This window comes from Tyto alba, unplaced genomic scaffold, assembly GCF_018691265.1.
Source record: "Tyto alba isolate M040663 unplaced genomic scaffold, T.alba_DEE_v4.0 Super-Scaffold_11, whole genome shotgun sequence".
Taxonomy (NCBI): Eukaryota; Metazoa; Chordata; class Aves; order Strigiformes; family Tytonidae; genus Tyto; species Tyto alba.
Window position 1 is genome coordinate 1160668 of NW_024881273.1, and position 22732 is coordinate 1183399.

Genomic DNA, 22732 nt, shown 5'->3' on the forward strand with positions numbered 1-22732 from the left:
GCGGAGCGGCCCCGCGCCCGGCCTCCCCCCCCCCCCCCCCCCGCCACCACCCCCCCCGGGACCGGACCAGCCGCCTCGGTACGAGCATTTACCACAGTTTATTAATAGCAAACTCCTTCGACACGGCCCGGAGGGCACGGTAGTGCTGACAACAGCCAAGGGATACACGGAGAGGGGACACACACACACACACACACGAACAGCGCCCGGCTCCCTCCCCCCGCACACGGCGACAACAAACGGCTCGTACACAGCAAAACCGGAGAAATACCGGGGGAGCGGGGGGGCCGCCGACGGGAACGAGAGCGTACAGAAATCCGCGCGAAAAGTCACTGGAAAAAAAAAAAAAAAAAAAAAAAAAAAGAAAAAAAAAAAGGGGGGCTGGAAGCGTGGTGGTGGCGGCAGCGAGCAGGCCTGGCGAGGCGGGAAGGAGGGCGGTCAGTTCGGAGGTGCAGTAAGAGCAGTTGGCGTTTTAATCTTGGCTTCTACTTTTCCCGAAACTTCCAGCAGTAATACAAACATACTTCTTTCCTCCCCAGGACACCAAGAACAATGGCAGAAGAGTTTCTTGGAGTACATTGCTTTGGCGGTTTACAGATCCATTGCCAAAAAAGAAAGTCTATTTGCTCCAAAAAGAGTTTATTTATATATCTCTATATATTTTAAGTAAAATATCTGTTTTTACCAAAATACGATATACAGGCACATGGCTGTAAAATAACTTTAAACCAATTCACTATAAAATTCCTTTCGGTAATAAATAATCTGATTCTCAGAGAGGCAAAACGCTCCTTTTACCCCCGCCGATGGACTGAGGCACAGCTCCTCTCCCCATTTCCAGACCCCGCTCTCCCCCGCCTTCCCCTTGTCCGTCCCGCTGGGCCTTGGCCAGGGCAGAAGCAACTTGTGCTTTTTAGCCTGCATGAGGCGGAATCCTGCTCCCAACAAGTCACTTACAATTGCAAAGTGACAATCAACACGTGCCAAAAGAAATCTGCAAAGCCAGTGGGGCAGGTACTCACAACAGGCTTTTATTCTCGATGGAGCAGCTGCTGTTACTGGATCGCTGCTTAGGGAGCTCCTCCCGGCCAGCAAGTTGCACTGAAGGCTGCTCTCAAGGTGAATGAAACCAGGATCTTTAAGAGCAAAACATCCATGCGTGCATCTGGCACATTAGTAAGTCAATAGGAATTCAGAGACGGTCCTCAATCCCCCCCCAAAAAATCTTAAGATCTGTCAAATTCAGAAATCTTGAACTAAACCTCCTCTGTCTTGGCAGAGTAATGGTTTGGAGGGAGGAAAAAAAAGGGGAGTGGGGGTGGTGTTTACTTCCACTCCTAAATACAAAGCAGATACATCTGTCTGATGTGTTCCTCCTCTGCTCTATCTGTGGACATCCAGATCTTCAAAGCACTTGCAATAACATTTGGTCACAGAAACAGTATTGCTCTAAAAGTCAAAGATATGAAAAAATGTAAGAGAGCCACCTCAGGAATGTATAATCTCTGCTTTGGAGATCCTTGCCCCTGTCCTCTGCACCAGTATCCCTCGCATGGAGGCTGACTGCAGCCAGTCTAATGTTACCGGCTTGTACAGAGCAGCTTTTAGCTCTGTATGTTAGAATTTTTTTCCCTTGTTTGTAAGATTACTCTTGCTGTTACTGCCTGCAGAGCTCCCTCAGGCCCAGGAGCAGCAGCAGCCGCCGCAGATCAGCTCCGACACCGAGCAGCCACTTAACGTGGGACGGGCAGGACTGAGCGAGGGCTCTGCCACCGCTATTCATTGGTGAGCTGTGGTCAGAACAGTTCCTGGAGAACCTAACATAGATAAAGGTTTTACAAAAGAAGCCTCAAGACAAAAAAGTTGTTCAGACAGAGTCCAAGCTTTGTAGCTTTTAGCAAAAAGCAGACTTGAAGCACAGCATGGAGTCACAGCACAGGGCAGGCGGCTGGCAGGGGAGGTGCTTCCCAGCAGCACGCCAGGGATCGACCTTGGAGTGGCACTTTCATCCCGTCCTTAGAGGAGAAGCCTGGCCAGAGCTACTGAAGTTGTAGCTTTTGACGATGATTATTTGAAGCCTAAATTCTCATCGTCCCCCCTGCTATTTTTTGTGATCCTTAAAAGACATCTCTACACATCTCCCTGGGAAACAGTCTTGAGGGATTTACGTCATGACTTGATGGGTATTATTTTGATGAACTACCCAAACAAACCGTGTTGAAACTTCTCAAGAAAGCACTCCAGGGAGCAAGCTCACAGAAATTAGTGCTCCTTTTAGCCTGCGCATGAAGCAAAATGACACATCACATCCTGGGAGTAATTAAAAACCAGAGCGTTAAATACTCACAACGCTGTATTCCCCTGTCATTGTTATTTTGATAAGTCAAAGGGGAAAAAACAAAACGCAACAGCAGTAACCGTGGCTAGATGTTCTAAAGCCAGCTTGAACAGGAGTACAAACAGAGGTGCCTACAGTGGGAGCAGGATTCCTCTGAGCATACCACATGCAGTAAGTAGGGAGCTAGGCAGAAGTTGTCCAGTAAGGACACGTTCACTCCAGTCCACATTCTCCTCTCAATGTATCACATATAGAATTTACCCCTTTAATTCAGTATCGCCTGGTGGTGGCAAGTCTTCTCTGCTAACATAAGCAATAAAGATATATGAAGAAAGGGAGAGCGAGACAAGAGGGAAGGCATTAGGCCTGAGAAGAAAAGGATTTGTTCTCTTCTCACTTAAAAATGGTACAGTCTTTGCTTCGCTTCCACACAGAGGACTGCTAGATACATAAACCAAATTTTTCTTCAGTACATACAAGCATACATCGAGAAGGTACCTACGACCATAGCACACAGCACACAGTAGCACAAGTTCAGAATGACTTAGCAAGTTCAAACAAAACAAGCTTTTACTTGGAAGGGAAAATACCAATATTTTCATCTTGAATGCAGTTGCTTTGGGTGGGGAGGGGGCTGGCTCAAAATCCAAGACCAGATACTCATCCTATCTACAACTAGAGCAGATGGAGGGTATCAGCCTTTTGCTTTCAAAGTACAATATCATACTCCTACTGACACAACAGGAGTGAAATATTTGTCTTTGAATATCCCTGCCAGCAGCGTACCTTCTGAACAAAAGGTCGGTAGGTAAGAAGAGAACAAGGGACCTCAAGAATGAATTTCTGACTCGGACAGTCATTGCTGATAAGTTCAACTTCCAAACTAATTTTCAAGGCCTTGTATTCTTCTCCTACATCCTAGCTTCTTCAGGGCTTTTGTTTTTTAAAAAGTACATTCTCCTCTGATTAGATCAAGCTTGGTATCAAGCAAACAGAACCTCTTCTTAGGGCTGCAGAGTGCATTAGAAGCCTCTCGGATCACAAACAAGGGCTCCTCATTTCAGCCCAGCTAAAACGAAGACTGGGTCCACCAACGCCTTCCCAGCCCGTTAACAAGGAACGTCCCACAGAGGTTCGCCAGCCCACACTAATGGAATCGTCAGCACTCCTATGCTTAGGAATAGCACACTCTTTTCCAGATATACAGAACCAAAATGAGAATAGCTTCATCAAAGCAAAAAGCTAAAGCAAAACAAAAGCATTTGGTCGGAAGGCAGTGAGCTGGGGAAAACTAAATTCCCCTTTTCCATGCAAGTTGAACACTGCTGGTGGAGGAACAGCAGGCAGGGCGACGGATAACCCGTCTCTCCCTTGCTGCTGCATTAAAGGCTTCCTGTATCTTTAGCTTCTACATACAATCCCATGTTTTAATAACTAGGGACCTCCTACCAGAAAGAAAGGCAGATCATCAGCTTCACAGTTAAGAATACATGAATCTTATCACTGTAATACATACAGGAGTACTCATTCCCCTGGATAACTAAGGCCTCCTGTACTTGAAATCAGTTAATGAATTACTTCAAGGCCCAAGTGCAAGTCCCTGGAAACAGCAAATTAACAATGGCAGAAGAAGAGCCATAACCTTTACTACAACCACAAATGATCTGCAACACCTTGTGGAATGCACCCAAATTGGCGTATGTGTGTATATATAAATTTTGTATATAGACATTGTACTGTTTCATTCTTTTTAATACATATACAAGTACCTATACATATATACATATTTACAATTTACACCAGCCAGTAGATGTATGTGTATTGTACATATACACACAAACGCCTAGAATACACATGCACACACACAAACACACACTCTTTAAAATAAACTCCACATCCCAGGTAATGAAGTCCTGCCATAGTCCAAATAAGAGCAGCACCAAGTGGTGGGGGCTCATTATACCAGCTTCAAGACTGCTTAGAACAAACACTAGCATTCATAGAATTTTTTTTACACTCAGGGAAATTAAAGAATGGGTGGCATAAGCTTCAGCCCAGCTCCAGAGAACCTTCATGCAAACCTCCCAGCTACACTCCAGCAATTCTTGCTGTTCCATCCTGTGCTCTCCTCAGCTGAATGGGGTCCCTCAGTGCTGACCTGCTGCCCTTCACTATTCTGGCTGACTAGATCACACCTTGTATGATGGCACTGCAAACAGGCCTACCATGCCACTAGGGTAGTCACCAAGTCCTGCATTTTTTTCACCTAAAAACAGAGGCATGGCTGGGGTTCAACATAAAAGCACCGATCAGACTTGTCCTTTCCCCTTCCTAGCAGCCCATGGAATAGAAGACAATGGACTTTTTAATTTAAGAGTTTAAAATACTTTTGTTCCCTTCTTTCTCAACCCTTCACTGTCAGGAGTTGCGAGAGGACCTCTAGCTCTGCCAGGCAGGCAGTACAGTCCAAATGGGTCAGCAAGCACTTTTCCCAGCAGTCCGAACAGCCTCCTCCAGCAAGGGCCTTTACCCAGGCCACTGCACTCCTTAACATGCCCAGACTGAGCATTGCGGGCTGAGGGAGCTGCTAGTGCTGCCACACCTAATTACAGCCCCTCAGTTCCGCTGGGTCAAAGATCAGCCTGAGATGCAGGGGTGGGCATGCAAAACATTGACAGGGCTTTCTGGCAGCACCCACTTTGCTGAACCCGTGAGAGGAGCATCAGCATCTCCGCGAGGGCACGGGGATGCAGCACAGATGGGTCACACAAGCGAGCGACGGGAAGGGCTCGTATTCAGCACTATGGGACATTCTTTCAGCTCCTGCCAGGGACGGGTACAAGGCGGGAGCCACACGTTGCATCCACACGTGGACAGGAGGGATGGCACCTGCTGGAAACCTAAGAATTTCTGTCTAGTACCTCAAAATGAAGAATGCCCCCTCCTCCTGGAAAACTGTGGCAGCAATACAAATGATAAGATGACCCACATTACAGTGAGAGATGGGGTCTAGCTTTCTTAGTAATTTGTAATCTGCTTACCATCTACCCAATCAGGCCAGAGTGGAAATTGTGTCCTTGGCCAGCAGCACAAAGTTCATATATAAAATTGCTGTGTCAAATTTATAGGGAGCATTAAGTATCTTCACAACTTCACTTCAAACCTACTGCTCCAAACGCAACTTAATTGTCCACAGTTTTGTTTACTTACTTGCCTAAGACTGAAAAAATATATTTGTTATGAAGGACTCTGTTTTATTGCTATTGTTGGTTTGCACTGTGTGGTTCCATTTTTACCATTTCAAATCCAGACTCTTTGGGGATAAAATATTGGGTTTCTATTGACTTTTTCCAATTTCTTAAAATTGTATAAAAATAAAGGATTTCCACAAATGTGGGCTAAAGGTAACCAATAATACTTCTATGCTTAGGATCAGCTGTTGGAAATGTGGTTGATAGCCACATGACCAGAAATAAACTTCTAGTGATTCTTTAGTTTAACATTTAAAAGACATGAAAACTTCTGCTTATAAAATTGACCCCATACAGAATGGAACAGCTAAACTAACAGCTGTTTATTATTACTTTTTAAAATAATGGTCCTAAATTTAAAAATAAAATCAAGTACTTCCTTTTATGATTTTCACATTATAAAACTGCACCATTCAAAATCTGTGGCCAGGGAAACCCCTTTGCAGTAAGACAGTTTCTTTTAATAGTCATCGAGGGTGTTTTCCAGGAAAACATTCCTAACATCCAGTATGGAAGCCAGCTCCAAAATGTGCTTTTGGAGGTGAGGGTTCTCCACCGTTTCATCTCTTGGCAGCTGAGGATAAGATTCAGGATAATTTCGAGTCTCCTGCTAGATGACAGTGAAAACAAAGAGAATCAGACATTCATTTATTTTGACACCCTTTATGAAGAAGATTGCAAAAAGCCAGTTTCACCGAAGAGGTATCCTAGTCTGTTTAGCATGCCACAGAGAAAGAAAATATTCTAGCATTTTTGATTTTCCATTGACTCAGAGACGGTCACAGTGGCAACACAAATGCCCATTCATCTAAGATGGTTAATAATATGTTCACAGAAGCCTTACAAGAAAAAAAAAAATTGAAAAAAGACAAAAAGACTTCACATATACTTACCTATTAAGTTGGAGTTAATTTCTTGAAATTATAGACATGTAAGCATCTCCAGTGGGAGATAGTATCTAAGACACTGGGGGCAAATCTATCCTCACTAACAGAAGACCAGCTTCTTTTCCCTGATATCAAAGAAGCCCGGGTAGTGAACTTGGGCTTGGGAAGCTCCTAGATGTCTGCAGTTAGACAAGACAAATAATGCACCTTTCTGTTCCAAACGGAGCAGGCAGCTGATGCCAACACTGACGTATATAAAATGGTTTAGATCCAGAAGCAGACTTCACTGTTGGCACAGCATTAACCAACAGGGAGGGAAAAGACCATCTTCCTGTTTAGCTTATTCATTTACACTTCAAAGACCTTTCAAAACCCATTCACATTAGAATACATTTCAGCAATAACATTCCATGCCTCCCCACTTCCTCTTACATTCTTGTTCTACACCTTTTTAGTTGTGTAGAAATAATAATCTTGAATTATTAAGGGGAATTTTTCTAGCAGACAAGGCTGTTCAGAGTGGCATAAATGAATTAGAGTGTGTCTACTAGTTATGTAGAGGAATAAGGCTTAAACAAGTCAAAGGCGCCTCACCTTTGGAGAGATACAAAGGCACAAATTCAATACAAGCTGTAGGCATTAGCATGTGAGCATCAGTTATCTTTCTGAAGTCACAGTGATATGCTTAGCCCTAAAACCTTTCCATCCTGAGGCAGTGCAGTTCTATATGCACTGTATTCTTGTTCTCACAAAGGGACAGATATCCTTGCATACCCGGAAAATTTTGTGCATCCTCATAGTAGCTGAACAGAAGATAAATCTTGTTAGAAGCAAGCGAAGAAATTCATCCCCAAAAAATTGAAGAAAGGACTGATCTGTAGAGAAGGCAAAGAAAACTCAGTTTAGAGAGGCTTAAAAAATTAAAGAAAAAAAAAAAAGATACCTGGGGGAAACCACTAAAAATTCTTGTGCATTTCCCTTATTCACTACTCTGTCCCTTGGAAAGGCTGAGCAAGAAAAAACAAGATCTGCTTAAATAGCATGCTAAGGTTCAGTTGTACATCTTTAGGCACGTACCTATGGATCGGGAGTGGGTCAGCAGCTGGGCAATATCTCGGTTGATTTTTCTAAGGTAATCTTGACACTTCTCCCACAATCCTCTGCGCATGCTGGATAATCCCGAGACAAATAGGAATGCCATTAAAGGATTGTTCAGAAACAGTGTGAAGAGGCTACCCCGCTGAGACTGATCTAAAAAAAAAAAAAAAAAGAAAAAAAAATCAATAGACAGAGATACATTTGGCACGTGAAACAGAAAAGCTGTCCCTGCCACAGAATGAAGTCGCTCACCCACTAAATTCTGCAACAGAGGAACTACTCCTTTGTGTTAGTTACATCTTCTCTCCTCTTGTGGCAGATCTGTTCTCAAGATGACCTAATGACTAGCAATAAAGGCTTACTGGAGATGAGCACGAACACCAAGAGAAATGAGATTTCGTCATGAATTGTGGGAGCCCTATGTCTTCATTTTGAGGACATAACTTGAACACAAAAGTCATAACTGAAACAGCTGATAGAAGATACTGATTATAAATCCTAAAGAGAAGTATTAAACATGGACATTCTTATTCCATTCAAAAACCCAGGCATTTGAACCTATACAGCCCCCCCCAGCCTACAGAGCTGCCCTTTAGTTGGGCACCACAGTATCCTAAAGGCCATTTACCACACGCAGTTCCACCTGACCTGCGGCGGTCCAAGCCTCATCTCAAACAACTGGAAGGTCAAAAAGAAAGGCAATGCGTGTAAGACCATGTGTCTAAGACAGTAAGGCCGCTTCCTCATCAGCAAGGATTGCAGACTTGTTTTGATGCCTTCTGGGGTTTTTTTCAGGACTGGGGCACACAGCACGCGTGGTATAATGTCACACTGGCACAGGGGTTCAGTTAGGTTCAACTAAGAAGTCTCTGCACAGTTCTCTAGTGCACAGTGTAGCCCCCGCAGAACTACAGCAAGACTTTCCTGACTGGTCCACGAACACAATATAAGCACCCAGTATTTTAAAGTTAATTCTATTTAGTTTCTGTTTAAACAGGATTTGTTATTACAGTATTTATTTTCTACTTAAGTTTCAGCTAAGTAACAGGAATAGTTTCAAAATAAATGAGAAGCTTCCACTTCCTGCACACTCTCACGATACTTGTCTAACATCACTCTCTGTGGTTTAAGCTAGACCTCTGTACTTGTCTTTGTGATGGGTAATAACCTTAACACGGCAAATTCCAATGAGAAAGTCTGGAAGGATTTATATTTTAGTCATGAGGACTGAAGTATATAACATTTCATTGCCTTTTCCTCCTGTAAACACACCTTCTCAGGGCATACAAAGCCAACAGTCTTCCTTAACTTACCCTCCAAAATCAGAACAAGATCTGAGAAGATTTTGCTCTACACCTGGCATTTAAAGGCTGATGCCTTAACTGACTCTGCTCGCTTTCTGTGACTAATAAAGCCACCCCAAAGTGCTAATAATCACCATCATCCCAGCACTGGGCTGGCAATTTTCTGTTTCTGTGTAGGAAAGACTTTGCCTCCTAGCACTTGTTGAAGCTACCCTTAGAAATTTCATCACTGTTAGAACAAATTATTTGCCATAAACAGTATCTCTATCATACGCCTTCAGGGAACGTTAATCTGATTTAGGGATTACATAGTGACAAAAAATAACTTTTCCTGAAGAATCTAAGTTATATTTGTTTGGAATAGATACATGATGCAACTGCAACTTGGTAGGAAATGCAATACTACACATACCTTGTAGTGCTTTTGGATATGCTGTTGGAGAAAGCAAGCACACCAATGGCTGTCCAAATAAGTTTGTGAAATTCTGTAACAGATAAGAATTTTGAAGTATTGATGGTCACTTTGCTTGCTTTTGAGTATTCATCAGGTTAAGGGTACAAACAAAGACTATTAATGACAGAGAACACACTAACACCCGTCATATAGTTCAGCGCTGGCAGTAAGACTGACAAGTTGACTTACTCATAGATCACAGCACAGAAAGAATATAACCCATTACATTTTAAAGGAATTATAACCTCTCATTTCACTGCTCCTGAGAGCAGATACTAATTTAATGGAAATATGGCTTTCAGTATGAAAAAAAAAAAAAAAAGTTCTGCAGTTAAAGTGAAAGCCACTGGCTTTCAGGTCAAAATACACCTAGCATCCTTCCTCAATAGCAACTGAACTATCCAGTCAACAGCATTTCTTTCCCCTTTTCTTACTAGCAGGAGGAACTATTTCTGATGAAATGGAAGAGCCCACTGGATAAGAGTTTTAAAGTAAGCTTCCTTTAAGCAAGTATGTCATAACCTTAAGATCTGCTATACTGAACCCTCATTTTATGCACCTTCCACCAGCCCTTAAATATAGTGTCCTCTTGCACAATAATTTCTCCAGAAACCTCAAATGACACCGTTGTCCAGTTTCACCAACATTTACCTTGTAACAGTCCTACTGTGTATCTGGCTGGTAGGTATGCTGGTTGGTAATAATTATCACCAAGAAAAAAAAATTCATTTATACAACCTCATTAGCTGTCATATGTCTCGCCAAAACAGCTTTTTTAAAACTGAAAGCTTGCAAAGCCATAAAAAATGTAAATGATCATGTCTGAATCCTGTCAGAGCACACATTCAAACCATGCATCCAGAGCACAGGTACAAGACACATCTCTGCAAATTATATTACTGGCAGGTTATGAATGTAAGGTATACATCACCAGAAGTATTTGCTTGTGTAGAATCATCAAAAAGCTAATTTTTTCATTCCTTCTGGCTTCTGCTTAATTCAAATAGAACTCTCCCTTCCGGGCAGTATATTTCAATTACATTAGTTTCACTGAATTAATTTAATCTAAGTCTGCTAAATACTAAAGACAGTAATCTAGTCTAATCAAAATATAACATTTCCCATATCTGACAGAGTGCTGAAAAGTCCTAAAAACCCTTCTATTTCATTAAGAGCCCAAGGGAGATTTATAATGCTAGATAGTAAGGTTTGGTCTCTAATGAAGAAACAAAGACTATTATCATGAAGACAGTAACTGCAGGCCAACCCATTAATCAGTAGAACTGTACTATAAAGAAACATCTAAAACTCCAGAATCACCCCAGGCATTGCCAGTTTGAACTGAGTACACACTGGCAGGATACATGCTCTCAAGTATCACGTAAGCTTAGTATTCATGAGCAGATTGCCATGTTGGATTCTATCTTGTATCACCCTGGGAGAGTCCGAAGCAGACTTTCCATACTCTCCCTAAACAAAAATGACAATGCAATTAAACACTGCCTCCAGCTATAAAGCAAAACCAAGGGTTGCTTGTTTATCTCAGGAAAGGTATTCCTCACTGACGGGATCTCAGATCATACTGGACTCTGTCCCAGTAGAGGTTAAGTCAACATAGCTAGTAAGTCCTGCAGAGGGGAGAACCTGTACGGTTTAACACAGAATGTGCTCTTTGGAAGACACCTGCTCATGCCATCGCTACAGCTGAACTACAGATCCAGGAGGACAAGACTCTCAAGCTCCCAGGTGCCTGTCTCAGCTCTTGCCCAGACACAACTGCCTACCACAGCCCAAGTGAACACCAGGATTCACTCACCACCACCTCCTCCACTCCCGATTTCCACAGAAAAGCGCTGTGGGCGTGTATGCAACAGAGGAGCAGGAGCATGTTACAGCCACGGCTTGGAGCGGAGGACCACAAAGAGCACCAGGATAATCTGCCCTGGTCTAGATGGTGGTAGCAGCTCTGGATAAGGAATGCCGTACCTTTTAGTGCATGGACAACTCCAAAAATGTTAAAACACATTTTTGTTTCAAAATTGACTCTTTTACTTCAGTATTCAAGCTATCCAGCAGAAGCACTGCTGCTTTTTAAAATGCATGTCACATACATCTCTTTCCAAAAACGAACTACCCATCATCTTCAAAAGTCACTTCACATGTAAGTTTTACTAAGCTATATTTATAGCACAGCAATGACAAAGGCCTTGCATTCTTACTGGCCGCAGTTTTTGTTTTGGTTTGGTTTTTTATGACTTTGCATTTGACAGTAATCTTTGACAACCACAGCTACAAGAAGATACTGATTTTAAAATATTATTTCATCCAAATATATACTGGTAAGCTTCAAGAACACAGCCATCTATATTTAAATGGAAGTGTTAAAAAAAAAAATCAAGGCTTTAAGTAGATATGCTCGGTTTGCAGTTATCTTCCACTTTCAGCTAAATATATAGGGGAGGAAGCTGCTCAAGTGCCGCTGATTTGACAAACTGGCAAGTCACTTCCTGGCAGGACTTACTTTCAGTCATCACCATTTAAGCCCTCCAGAGAGAGGCAGAGGATGAGAATGTGTGCAGGAGAGCAGAAATGGGCTGTAGAGAAGGATGTGTGAGCAGTTGCTGTTCCTGCCAGCATTGCTAGCAGTGACATTTAAATGTCAGGATAGTTACTGTCCTATCAGAAAAAATCAGAGCAGCCATGTGGAAAAAAGTCAGTACACTGACTTCAACTTCTCACACAATTGCACACAGAACCACCTCCTTTGTGCCAGTGCTCGAGTCTACAAAGCATCTCACAACACACTTGGAGGATAGTCCCAGGACAGCACTATCAGTATAGTGTGGCGACAAGGAACCAAGCACATAGGCACGCACAGAATGACGACAGACAGGAATTTACAAGGGCTAGAAAATACTGAGATTGAGCACTCTGCCATCTCACTTCAGTTGAAAACAAAACAAAACACCTAAACCCATCCCCACACATCTATCTCCCTAGGTTCAGATTGTGAAGGTGAAAGCGAGTTCTCAAATGCTGAATATTTTTTTTTAATTAGGGGTCCATGCTCTTTTTTTTTTTTTTTTCTTCATTCTCTGTTTAGATTCCTTACAATTGTACCCACACAATTTTGATCTGGGTCAGAGCTGCTAGCAGCCACTTCCATAATCCAGTCCTGAAATATCTCCAAAACTCACATTTCTATACTCCTTACATACAGGCAGAGTTGGACTTCTCTCACACCAGCTGCTCTGTGTGCTTAACAGACAGAGCACTGGTGTATTTTACACTACTGACGGTCACTTCATTGCAGAACAAGGAAAAGAAACAAAATGGAGGCTGCAGTTTTTGCTTACTGTGTGCCCACAAAATCTAAACAATATTCAATTATCATTTAAATATAATACAAAAAGCGAATTCTACTGTCAACACCCAACAGTTGCTCTCACGAGAGCTACAAACCTACACGTGGGAATCCATCACCTCAAAAAGAGCCTTTGCTCTAAGCTGTCCACAGAACCCTGGCACGTCCAGAGCTGTATTTGAACTAGGACCACCAGGAATCCCTCACTTTCTCTTACAGAGTTGATCCACTTGACACCTTTCAGCAATTCTACTAGAGAGGAAGGGGGTAAAAAAAAAAAAAAAAAAAAACAAACCAAAAAACCAAACCCAAGCTACACTTCTTCCCCTGAAACAAAACCAAACCCCTTTGTTGTTACACTGGAATGAATGTCAGGAAAGAGAAGAGGAAAATAAATCCCTACCAAATCCTCATTTTCTCAGAAAGGCAATAAATCATTCTAATTGTGTTTCCCCTCCCTTTAACTGGGGAAGGGAATATAATAAAAAGCAGATTTGCACTGAAATCTAGCATGGTGAAGTTAAATACAATAGTATTTAAAAAGCCCTTTGAAATGCTTTGCAATACAATAAACCAAACGCCCTATAGAGAGGCCAGATCATTATTAAGACTGTCAGGTAGAAGTTCCCTGGCTCAATACAGAACTACTCTGAATCATACTGATTACTGATTTAGTACCTCTCGTGGGCCAACAAACGCCTTTAAAACAAACGACACAGACTGTGGATACTGAACAAGGAACAAGTTCATCTGGCCACTAGACGTCCCTGTTCATCCTCTGAAATGCAGCTGTGAATGTTCACTCTTCTCACTGCACATAATGGAGCTTTAAAAAGGAAGACATAAGGAGGTGGCACTTTCCCCAGATATAGCACATTCTTAATATCCTATTCATGAATGAAATAAATGTCGCGATGCTATCCAGATTCAACTGGCAACTGAGATTGAAAATGCCTGCTTCTGTATTACCCGAATTGCAGATTCCCAAAGGTGATTTGGCATGGAGTAATTCTACTGTAAGTCCATAGCACCCTAGGAAGGAGCCTCATTGTCCAAGCATATACCACTCTACAGTAACACTGGATGCTAATTTGAGTCTTGTTATTTCCTTGGTTCAGATACTTTTCAGACACAGACACCCCGTGTTTTATAAGATCAGGCTCAATGCTTTGACTCCTTTCTGTTGCTTAAAAGCAAGTGAGTGTTGGATGACTGGAAAAAAAAAAAGCAGATTAGTTATCTCCCTCCCCCATGCACACACACCAAGATTTGTCTTTGGTATATAACAAAAATAAACCTCCCACCAGAGACCTTGGAAATCTTGAACCTTTTTTCCCTCCAGGAGGATCTATTACTTTCCAATGAGCGGCTGTTCATGTGCTTCTCCTTCTTGTTCCTATTCATAGGATCAGATCCTGACTAGCATGCACAACCTCAAAAGAAAAGAAAGACTGAATACAAACTGTTTAAAAAAATAGCCTGTTAAAAGTGTAAGCTAACTAGGGGTTGACACTGTATCCTACCATACAAGTAGCTGCCTTCAAGAGCCTTACCTTATAGGCGACACTGTTTGACGAGTCCACGATGATAAAGAGGGGCTTTCTTGTGAAAGGGTAGAGATCTCCAGGGTGAAGACTGCAAAGAGAAAGGGACGCTTCACAGAGCACTAGAATTGCTGCAAAGCTGTGACAGTGCCCAGGTTTCTCTGACACACAACCGCCCACATCCAGATAAAAAGCAAGCAGATTCCCCATGCCCCAGGCCTCAGATCCATCCTCAGAGAGTAACTGCAAAACTAATTTGGTACGCTCTATCATGTGGGCTGTTGGTCTTATTAGTTCTTTCCCAGCAAGACATGTTTATCTTCTTGGTAAGTCACCCACCATTAATTTGAAGTTTTCCAGTAATAAAGAATTTACGTTAAGTCACAGTAATACTTTCTGAGTGTTTAAATCATCATTTAGAGTTGCATATTCATTTCTAATTGTTCAACTTCAAGCCGATCTATATTCTGATGTCCTGAACTGAAGAGTTTGAGTTCAAGAGGCTTTGATGCATTTTTCTCTATCAAAGACAAATACATCTGAATTCGTAGTTGTTGCACTCGTGAAGCTTACCAGTGCATCTCCTTGTAAGATTGGTTTCGCTTGTGGATAGCATCCCCATTTATAATGTCCCGGTTACTATTTGTCAGAACACCACCAAAATCATACGGACCTACACATGGCAAAAAGAAAGCTAAAATTAGCAGAGGCAACTCACCTCTGTTGCACATTTAATGATTATATGAAAGGAAAGAAGCAACCACAAATCCCAGAAAACTAAGTGAATCTGAACTGCCACAGTCATAAGGAGGGGATGGAGGAATGTCGAGAGTTTACTAACTAAATATTCAATTTTGTGCATTTTTAGTAGTTTCAGCATCTATCAAATAGAAGCGAGCAATGCAACTTCATAACTTCTAATTTTTTTATTCACTATTTATCCACAAACATAATAGAAAAAAATCCAAATATTGGCTCTTGCTACACTACATAGCAAAAAGATTAAAATTCATTAAATATTTCATACAGGAACATCAATACCTTTGTAAAATTACTGTATGAGCTAGCATATTATTATACATGCAGAATTTGATCAAAAAATAAGGCTAAATCAATCAAAACCCCTGTAGGCTCTCTGAATACATGTAATACTATCATCTGCAGTTATAACACTGCGAAAGGGAGGAGAGAGAGCTCAGAGAATGAATATACTTTCAATACTCCTAGAAAGGCCAAAACAGTTTTAACCAGATTTCAAATCTGCAGCAAAGGTTTATTTTTTAAGATTTCAAATACTAAATTCACATTTTTTACATGTACAGAGCCTGGATACATGTTCTGAAGGTAAGCTAAAGAAATATTGTGCTAAATTTGCACAGCTGAGCTACCCACCTAGCCGGCTGATGAAGAGCAAAGATGAAAGTAACAGCTATTAAAAATTAAAAAAAAAAAAAATCCTACACAAAAAAAAATGTGCTAGACATACCAGGAAGTATTTTTGCCACTGATAGGGGTATGAAATGCCACTAACATTCATAAAATAAAGTATTAGGATTTCCTCATTCTTTTACACATTTGCAGGGTTGGTTGACCCATATCTAGCCACCAAACACAGTTTTTTCAGGTTTGGATACATTAGACACCTTTCCATTTTAAGGAAAGCTTTGGGAATACAAAATTAGCAACAGAACACACATGAATTTAGTACTGTTACAAATGTCTCATGTGATCTGTCAAACACAAGTGGCCTACAGGTGATAAACAGCGCAACTTCCAGCTGCTCTCCCTTTTAATAAGGTAGAACTTTTTGGTCTGTGCAGACTCCACTACCTTATTAAAAGAATGCAGTTGTAATGGGATTCATTTAATGAAAACTGAAGCCTGACTATGCAGCTCTTCAGATGCTAGAGCCTGGATGCCTCTACAGCAAGGTACTAAGCTGAAACAATACATGCAGTGAAGTGGACATATCGCAGGCTTTAAAGAACACGGTTTAGTTAGAACCTATCACTAAGTTGCAGCAAAAAGTAAAATGTTAAAAGCATTTAAAAAAATCACTGTCACAATCCAAAGCTGACAGGGATTTTTTTTTGTCCTTTAACATTTTGAGAGCTCTATAATTCATGCACTGGAATGGACAAGGCATGCATCTTATAAAGGAATGCAAGTCTCAAACAGATGAGGCATGTACAATATTTAGGATGTTAAAAACTTTTCTTCCCCCCCTTAAATTATATGGACAGATCTTTTGACCGTGATTACTTCAGCCAGCCAGTTTTCAGCTTTTAGACTGAAGCTGCATCCAAATATTCTGCTAGGTTGCAAAGAACAGGAGGATGAGGTGAGGGGAATTGTCAAAAATCATGAGAAGGGCTTGAATTGTCAGGTAAACAAGCGTGCAAATAGAACAGTCCCTGCAGATGCTTCAGCCCTTTTACCACCCATCTCCTGGCCATATGTCCTCATAGTACTGGAGACTGGAAAGAATCACAAAGTGCCATTTAGCCATTTTATTGACTTTGCACTGATGCATCAACTGACCCATGCGGTCTTCAAAATTGGTGAAGCTTTTAATACTTCAGATGCATCAAAAACTGCATATGTCCTTTGAAAAGGTCTCAGGTTAATGCACACTAATTAAAACACAGGGAATTAACTATTGCTTGTGTGAAAAAAATGCTATCTTACTAAGTAGGCAGAAGAATAAAATTGACTTGTCTTTTAAAAGGATCTTTGTGACATCTTTCTTGGTCACTTGTCCTGGAACATAAAGAGAATTCAAGCCCTGTTCATGACAGGGAGCATTCCTTTATTGTACCTTCACTATCCGAACGACCTGATGGAAACACGCCCGTGGCAGACAAGTAAATCAGCAGTACACTGTTTGCAGGCAGCTCCTGAAATTCAAATAAAGAGAAGAGAGGCAAGGGAAGAGATATGTTAAGTTTATTTTAATATTCAATCATCACCTCCATAAATACATTGTCATTTAAGACCATGCTACTCCTGCTTCTGGCTTCCCTTCACTCTATTCTTCCCCACCACACACACCCCTTCAGATAGGTGCGTACACAGACAAAAATGTAACTTATGATATGTTCATACTTTTTTTTCCACACAGCCCTCGAGGCTGATACTAGAGGTTCAAGCAGCACTAAAAAAAGCATCTTCTTCCACATCTCTTATGATCTAGGCAGATCTGAGGCTGTCCGAGATATGGAAACCGAAAGCTGCCAAGATCCATGCAGACCCTCACTCCCAAATAATTCAGGATCCTAAAGGAAGTTCTTTGTTTCCAAATACCCCAGAGACTGCAACACCTGCCTCTTCCCCTGACCCTTCTCAGCTGGACAACAAGCACAACACATCCAGGTTGCTGTATAGACCTGTAGCAGAAAACTATTTTCCACCTTTCTAATGGGCTGTCTGCTTGAGCAAACAGATGCTTTTAATTTTTGCAAGAGGCTGAGCATACAGGCACTCAAAATTCTAAAATAATAACGATGCGCTTCCTTCACCTCACCAGCTGTTTCTTTACAGTTGCTTCTTAAAACAAACTGAAACTTGTTTCTTTATTCTGTTTTTACTAAACCGTAAGTTGATGACTTGTACAGTCATAATTAAGCATAACGAGCCCAGCAACTTTATTAAATTAAAATAAGCACAGCAACTGTATTAAAAAAAGTCTACAAATGTATAGATTCCCTACACGGAAGAGAGCAGTGGGTAACAAATTAAGACAGGTAGATAAAAATATAGCACATGCAGGAGAGAGATACAATTCAAATGGGATACTGAACTGGAGACCTACCAGGTATACAGTGCTTAAGAGCAACAGTTCCTTGACATACTCCCCTGATTTTGGACTGTGTTTGACACAACATGAAGTAGAATACCCTTAAGATTTTTCTGTCCTCCAGATCTCTTATCTCAATAAATATTTCCTATATTAATTATATATATATAGGAAGTAGATAAACTTTATATAGGTAACACTTATTTTTATATATATATATATATGTCTATATATAAATATAAATATCTGTATATATATGTGTGTGTACCTACACACACACAAATAAAATTACTGGATAAGATTAAATCTTATGCAACTACTACATTACATCGCATTACTTAAGGCCTTCCATAGTATTGCCATGCACCATGCTTGATACTGGACAGCTAGCACCGCGACGGTGTGCACAGCCGTTGCTCAAGCTTCGCTTGGAAGATGGCTCTCTTTTAGCAACGACAGAACAACTGCTGTGAAACAGCAAGCTGGGCTTCTGTCTGAAATGAATTTTTTAATTTCCCTTAACAGCAGTCAACAGATTCGCCTTTATTATACAAATTACACATATCTATAATATTTCCATCCTCTCTGAAGATCATACTGAACATTTTAAGAAGGCCAAAAAGGCTTCATTATCTTGAAGTATAAAAGATTATCTCAACTACATTTTATTCAGTGTCACATAGCATTCTGGATATTTTTCTACTACAAATAAATTCACCAGTTTCACAAACCTTAAATGATGCTGCTAAAAACGTATATAGCTGGCTAAAAGTTGGTTTATAAAGTAGATATTTATGGGGGTTTTCCCGCCTGGCTGGTTTCTCTGTTGACTCCTGTTTAAAAAAAAAAAAAAAAAAAAGGCAAAACACAACATAAAAACCCCAACAACCATACATTACCAAAGCAGTTTAGCTTTATTAGAAAGTTCATCTTCAACATACTTCTCACATAAATGGTCTGCCCATGCTGCATTTCCTTCTACATGGTAAAGCAAGATACACAGTATTTGAACCAGAACTTTATATTAACCCTCACTGAAATTCGTTATCTAAATTTTCCTTACTCTTTAAAGCATCACCCAAGAAAAGAGTGAAAAAATTCACTCCTCATCTCAACTAAATAAATGAAAATCTACATAATTCCTTTTGCTTCCAGATAAAATATTTTTTATACTTTCTCTGAAGGGGATATTTAACTTTCGGATGACTTTGCAAGTTGACAAACTTATCTGGCTGTATGACTACTAAAGTGAAAACAAAGGAAGAGGTGAGTGTATATGGATAAAGAGAGGCATGGAACCCTTTCAGAAGCACCTTGGCTAGACCAGTGTAAACCATTTGTGAAACTATGCCCAAATATTTGTTTCTGCTATTTTTTCACTACCGAAGGTTTGCGAATGAGAAAAAAAAAAAAGGGGAAAGAAAAAAAGACATGACTCCGATCAAACTCCACAGGTTTGAGCTACTCTTCACTAACTTCTAGGAAGAGTTACACCAGCTTTCCTGACCTGCTCTCAACAGTGACCACACTGAAAGAGCACACCATTTACAACAAAACAAATAAAGCCCAGTTAAAGTCTGTCACTGTCACTGAACTGGAACTTACCTGCATTCCAGGTTTGTTCATTTGTGACGCTAAATTCATTGGTTCCCTTTCAAGTGCTTGTAGCATTCGGAACATATCTATTGTTAATTCACTGAACTTGACCTGCAAGAGAGTCAAACAGTTTATTCTGCCAGATACAGATTAAACAGTATTTATTTGGAATTATCCAGGTGAGAGATTCAACTGCACACCAGACAGACCAATTCCTGTCTCTCAGGGATCTGTCAGTGACATCTCTGAATCTCTAGAGACCTGTGAATGACTTTTAAAAGAGCTCACAGAGGACAGTCTATTTATTACCGGTCTACCAGGCCCATTCACTGGAATGCAGACCCCCTGCATTCAGACTTTTCTGGGGTGTTTACAAATCAACTGCTGAAACTGCTACATAGTATGAATTTAGACAAAATGTGAAAAAGATAAACTGTTTAGATACAACTCCCTTGCTTACCTGAAAAAAGAGCTCAGAGAGAAGTCATGAAGTCTGTACAACTTCACTATCATCATCATCTAAAAAACAAGATCTTGAATGTCTTTTAAAAACCCCTTCCTGTTGCAACTGAAGTTGCAACAAGTTGGGAGTATGTCATGTGAAAGCCTAAGTAGAAAAGCTTTTTCTCAATATATCCCAGAGGCCTCTCATGCTTAAATGTTGTTAAGAACAATCCAGTATATGAAAATCAATTGCAACTACTTAATTGACATGATGAATATAAGCAGTAAGAGGTCAGTACCACAGGTCTAATATCTAACATTTCATTTTTAGCTCTTATTTCTGAGAACCTCCTCTTGCTGCCACTGCAAACATCACAATCAATATAATTTAATTTTCGCCTCTATTGGAATCTCTGTAGTATAATCAGAAGGGATGTCATGGGGGGCAGGACTCTGAACTCCAAAAACACAAACCCAAGTCCCCGGAATTTCTTTTACCTGGTTGTTGCAGTTCCCAATAATGAGCGCATCTGCAAGAGCAAGCTGTCCCACTATCATTCCCTGCTCTAGCAACGGAGCTCCTGTTTCAGAAAGCCTGTTAGAGGTGATTACAATGGTGTTGTCATCATTTAAAACCATGACAGGGTCTGCCTAAAAAAAGCAACCAGAATAAATCAGGAATTCAAGAAAACATACAGATTTGCAGACAGAGAAAAGTCCACAAGTCCAGCAGTCTTGTCACTTACAGTAAACATTTCATAACTGAGGCAGATTTTTAAAACTGATTTGTCCTACATATATTTGTATATTTGTACGCAGGCTACAGACTAATGCCTTACCCCCTGGAAAAGCTACAGCTCTTAGGGACTGCAAGCAAATACGTGGTACAATCACATGAAGGTACAGCAAACAGAAAAACATACTTCCTCAAATGACACACACTCCGCTTCAGCTTTTCTATGAGCTTTTCCTGAGGAACTAGATGTCATCAATGAACTTACAAATTCATGCAGAATAAACTCAGCATTCCTACAATACAGAACTGCACTGTTTTAGTGTGCCTTCCCTTCCTAGAAATAAATAGCAAAGGAGATGAGCGAATGATAATGCTGCCACCCATTCTGGCAATATTTAAATAAATACTCATGTTGCATAGTGACATCTTGTACAAAAGGAGGAAAGTAGAACACTGTCTCATTTCACAGAATAAAAAAAAAATATTTTCCTTTCAACAAACTTTATTAGTTGGTGACATTACAATTATGCTAAGAGCCTATCAGTTAGCTACCATGCTTACACCATATTTTCCACTACATACACACTGCCAGCGTAAGAGAGCGGTAATCCAACAAAGTACACTTTGAAACACAATCAAAACATCAGCAAATTGGATTGGCTTCCACAACAACAGAACTAGAGTTGGCAGTCTCTCCAAAACATTGATCATGGTAACTGCTGTGCTTCTGATTCCACCATTTTCTGAATGCCAAGAGCAAAAACCATAGGGTGACCGTGTGTATCTCAGCTCCATGCTTCTGCCTTCAACACACGACCAGGTCTGACTCCTCAGACACTTTTAATGGCTGTCACTGTAATGCTACTGTGAACACACTTCAGTGAAGGAGTTAAGACAGAAACACTGTCCCTGCACGTTGCACACCTGCTTACCACACAGAGGTGGTGATACAAGAACACCCCTGTGAACAAGTCAGAAAATTTTAAACTAACAACAAAAAGGGAATAGTATTCTCACCTCAATAAACGCTGCCACTTCCTGAAGAACCAGGTTCCACTCCACCTGATCTTCAGTATTAAAACGATGAGTGTAGTCTTCAATTTCATCTGACAGCTCCTGATGTAAAAAGTTCAAAGACAGACATAGTCACTTCTTAAACTGGGAGCTTGACAGGCAGTCAGTAACTTTACAATTTGGTTAGCTGTGCTGGCCTTCAAGAATAATTAAAAAAAAAATAAATTACTTGAGAACATATGCAGCACACTTATGACTAACATGCCAGCCAAAACGCGCTCTTTCAGGAGACAGAATGCCAATGTTACACTGAGTTTTGGCAATGCAAAGTGTCTTTTAAGTAGGTCCAAATGCAAAGAATATCTGGAGTTAAGTATAACTATCCCACTCACATGCAGCTATGTCACTGGTTATTACCATAAGCTATGGATACCAAGGACTCAAATTTCAGCTTACAAGTAACTTTAAATACATTGTGAAAGTGAATGGTTTGGCTTTTTTAGCTGCTACTAAGCTAAGCTAGCAGTTCAAGTAAGCTTAGACACAAAGACAGTAATGCAACCTACACAAAACTGTCAATACCAGAAGCTGCTTGCAGCAAGGTTGTTAGAGGGGCTTGGGAAGCATATGCTGTCAGGGGAAGCATGCTGTTCCTTTGTTGCAGCTAAAGGGTACCTCCCTACCTAGGCTGCAGCTATTGGAATATTTTCACTTGGTGTTCAAATAATGCTATCAGATGATGTGAGCTTAAAGTGTCATTATTAAACGTCTGATTTACAGAAGCTATTTACTATGTTGTATGTCAGATATACTAGAGAAGCAATGATCAACATTGGCCTATATTCTATTTGTTGTACCAAAAGACTTACAGGCAGGCATTCAGTGCTTTACTCCCACAGCAGAGGC

The 22732-nt window shown here is 40.7% G+C and overlaps 1 protein-coding gene across 8 annotated transcripts in view; it reads right to left on the reverse strand.

The window, feature by feature from the left end:
- Window positions 1-79: 79 nt before the first annotated feature.
- The window catches only part of SCAI (suppressor of cancer cell invasion), a 49109-nt gene continuing 26456 nt past the window's right edge, over window positions 80-22732 (reverse strand). For 6 of the 8 annotated variants that reach the window (XM_042786677.1, XM_042786674.1, XM_042786672.1 and 3 more), the window contains 11 exons: window positions 21830-21928; window positions 20575-20727; window positions 19642-19743; window positions 18768-18869; window positions 17059-17137; window positions 14814-14913; window positions 14250-14331; window positions 9291-9363; window positions 7554-7727; window positions 7251-7351; window positions 80-6199 (listed from right to left, as the gene is read on the reverse strand). In XM_042786677.1, coding sequence (XP_042642611.1) covers window positions 6050-6199; window positions 7251-7351; window positions 7554-7727; window positions 9291-9363; window positions 14250-14331; window positions 14814-14913; window positions 17059-17137; window positions 18768-18869; window positions 19642-19743; window positions 20575-20727; window positions 21830-21928 — 1215 coding nt within the window. In that variant the 3' untranslated portion in view covers window positions 80-6049. The remainder of the gene's footprint in view (window positions 6200-7250; window positions 7352-7553; window positions 7728-9290; window positions 9364-14249; window positions 14332-14813; window positions 14914-17058; window positions 17138-18767; window positions 18870-19641; window positions 19744-20574; window positions 20728-21829; window positions 21929-22732) is intronic. The other 2 variants (XM_042786671.1, XM_042786670.1) reach the window with 2 other exon arrangements.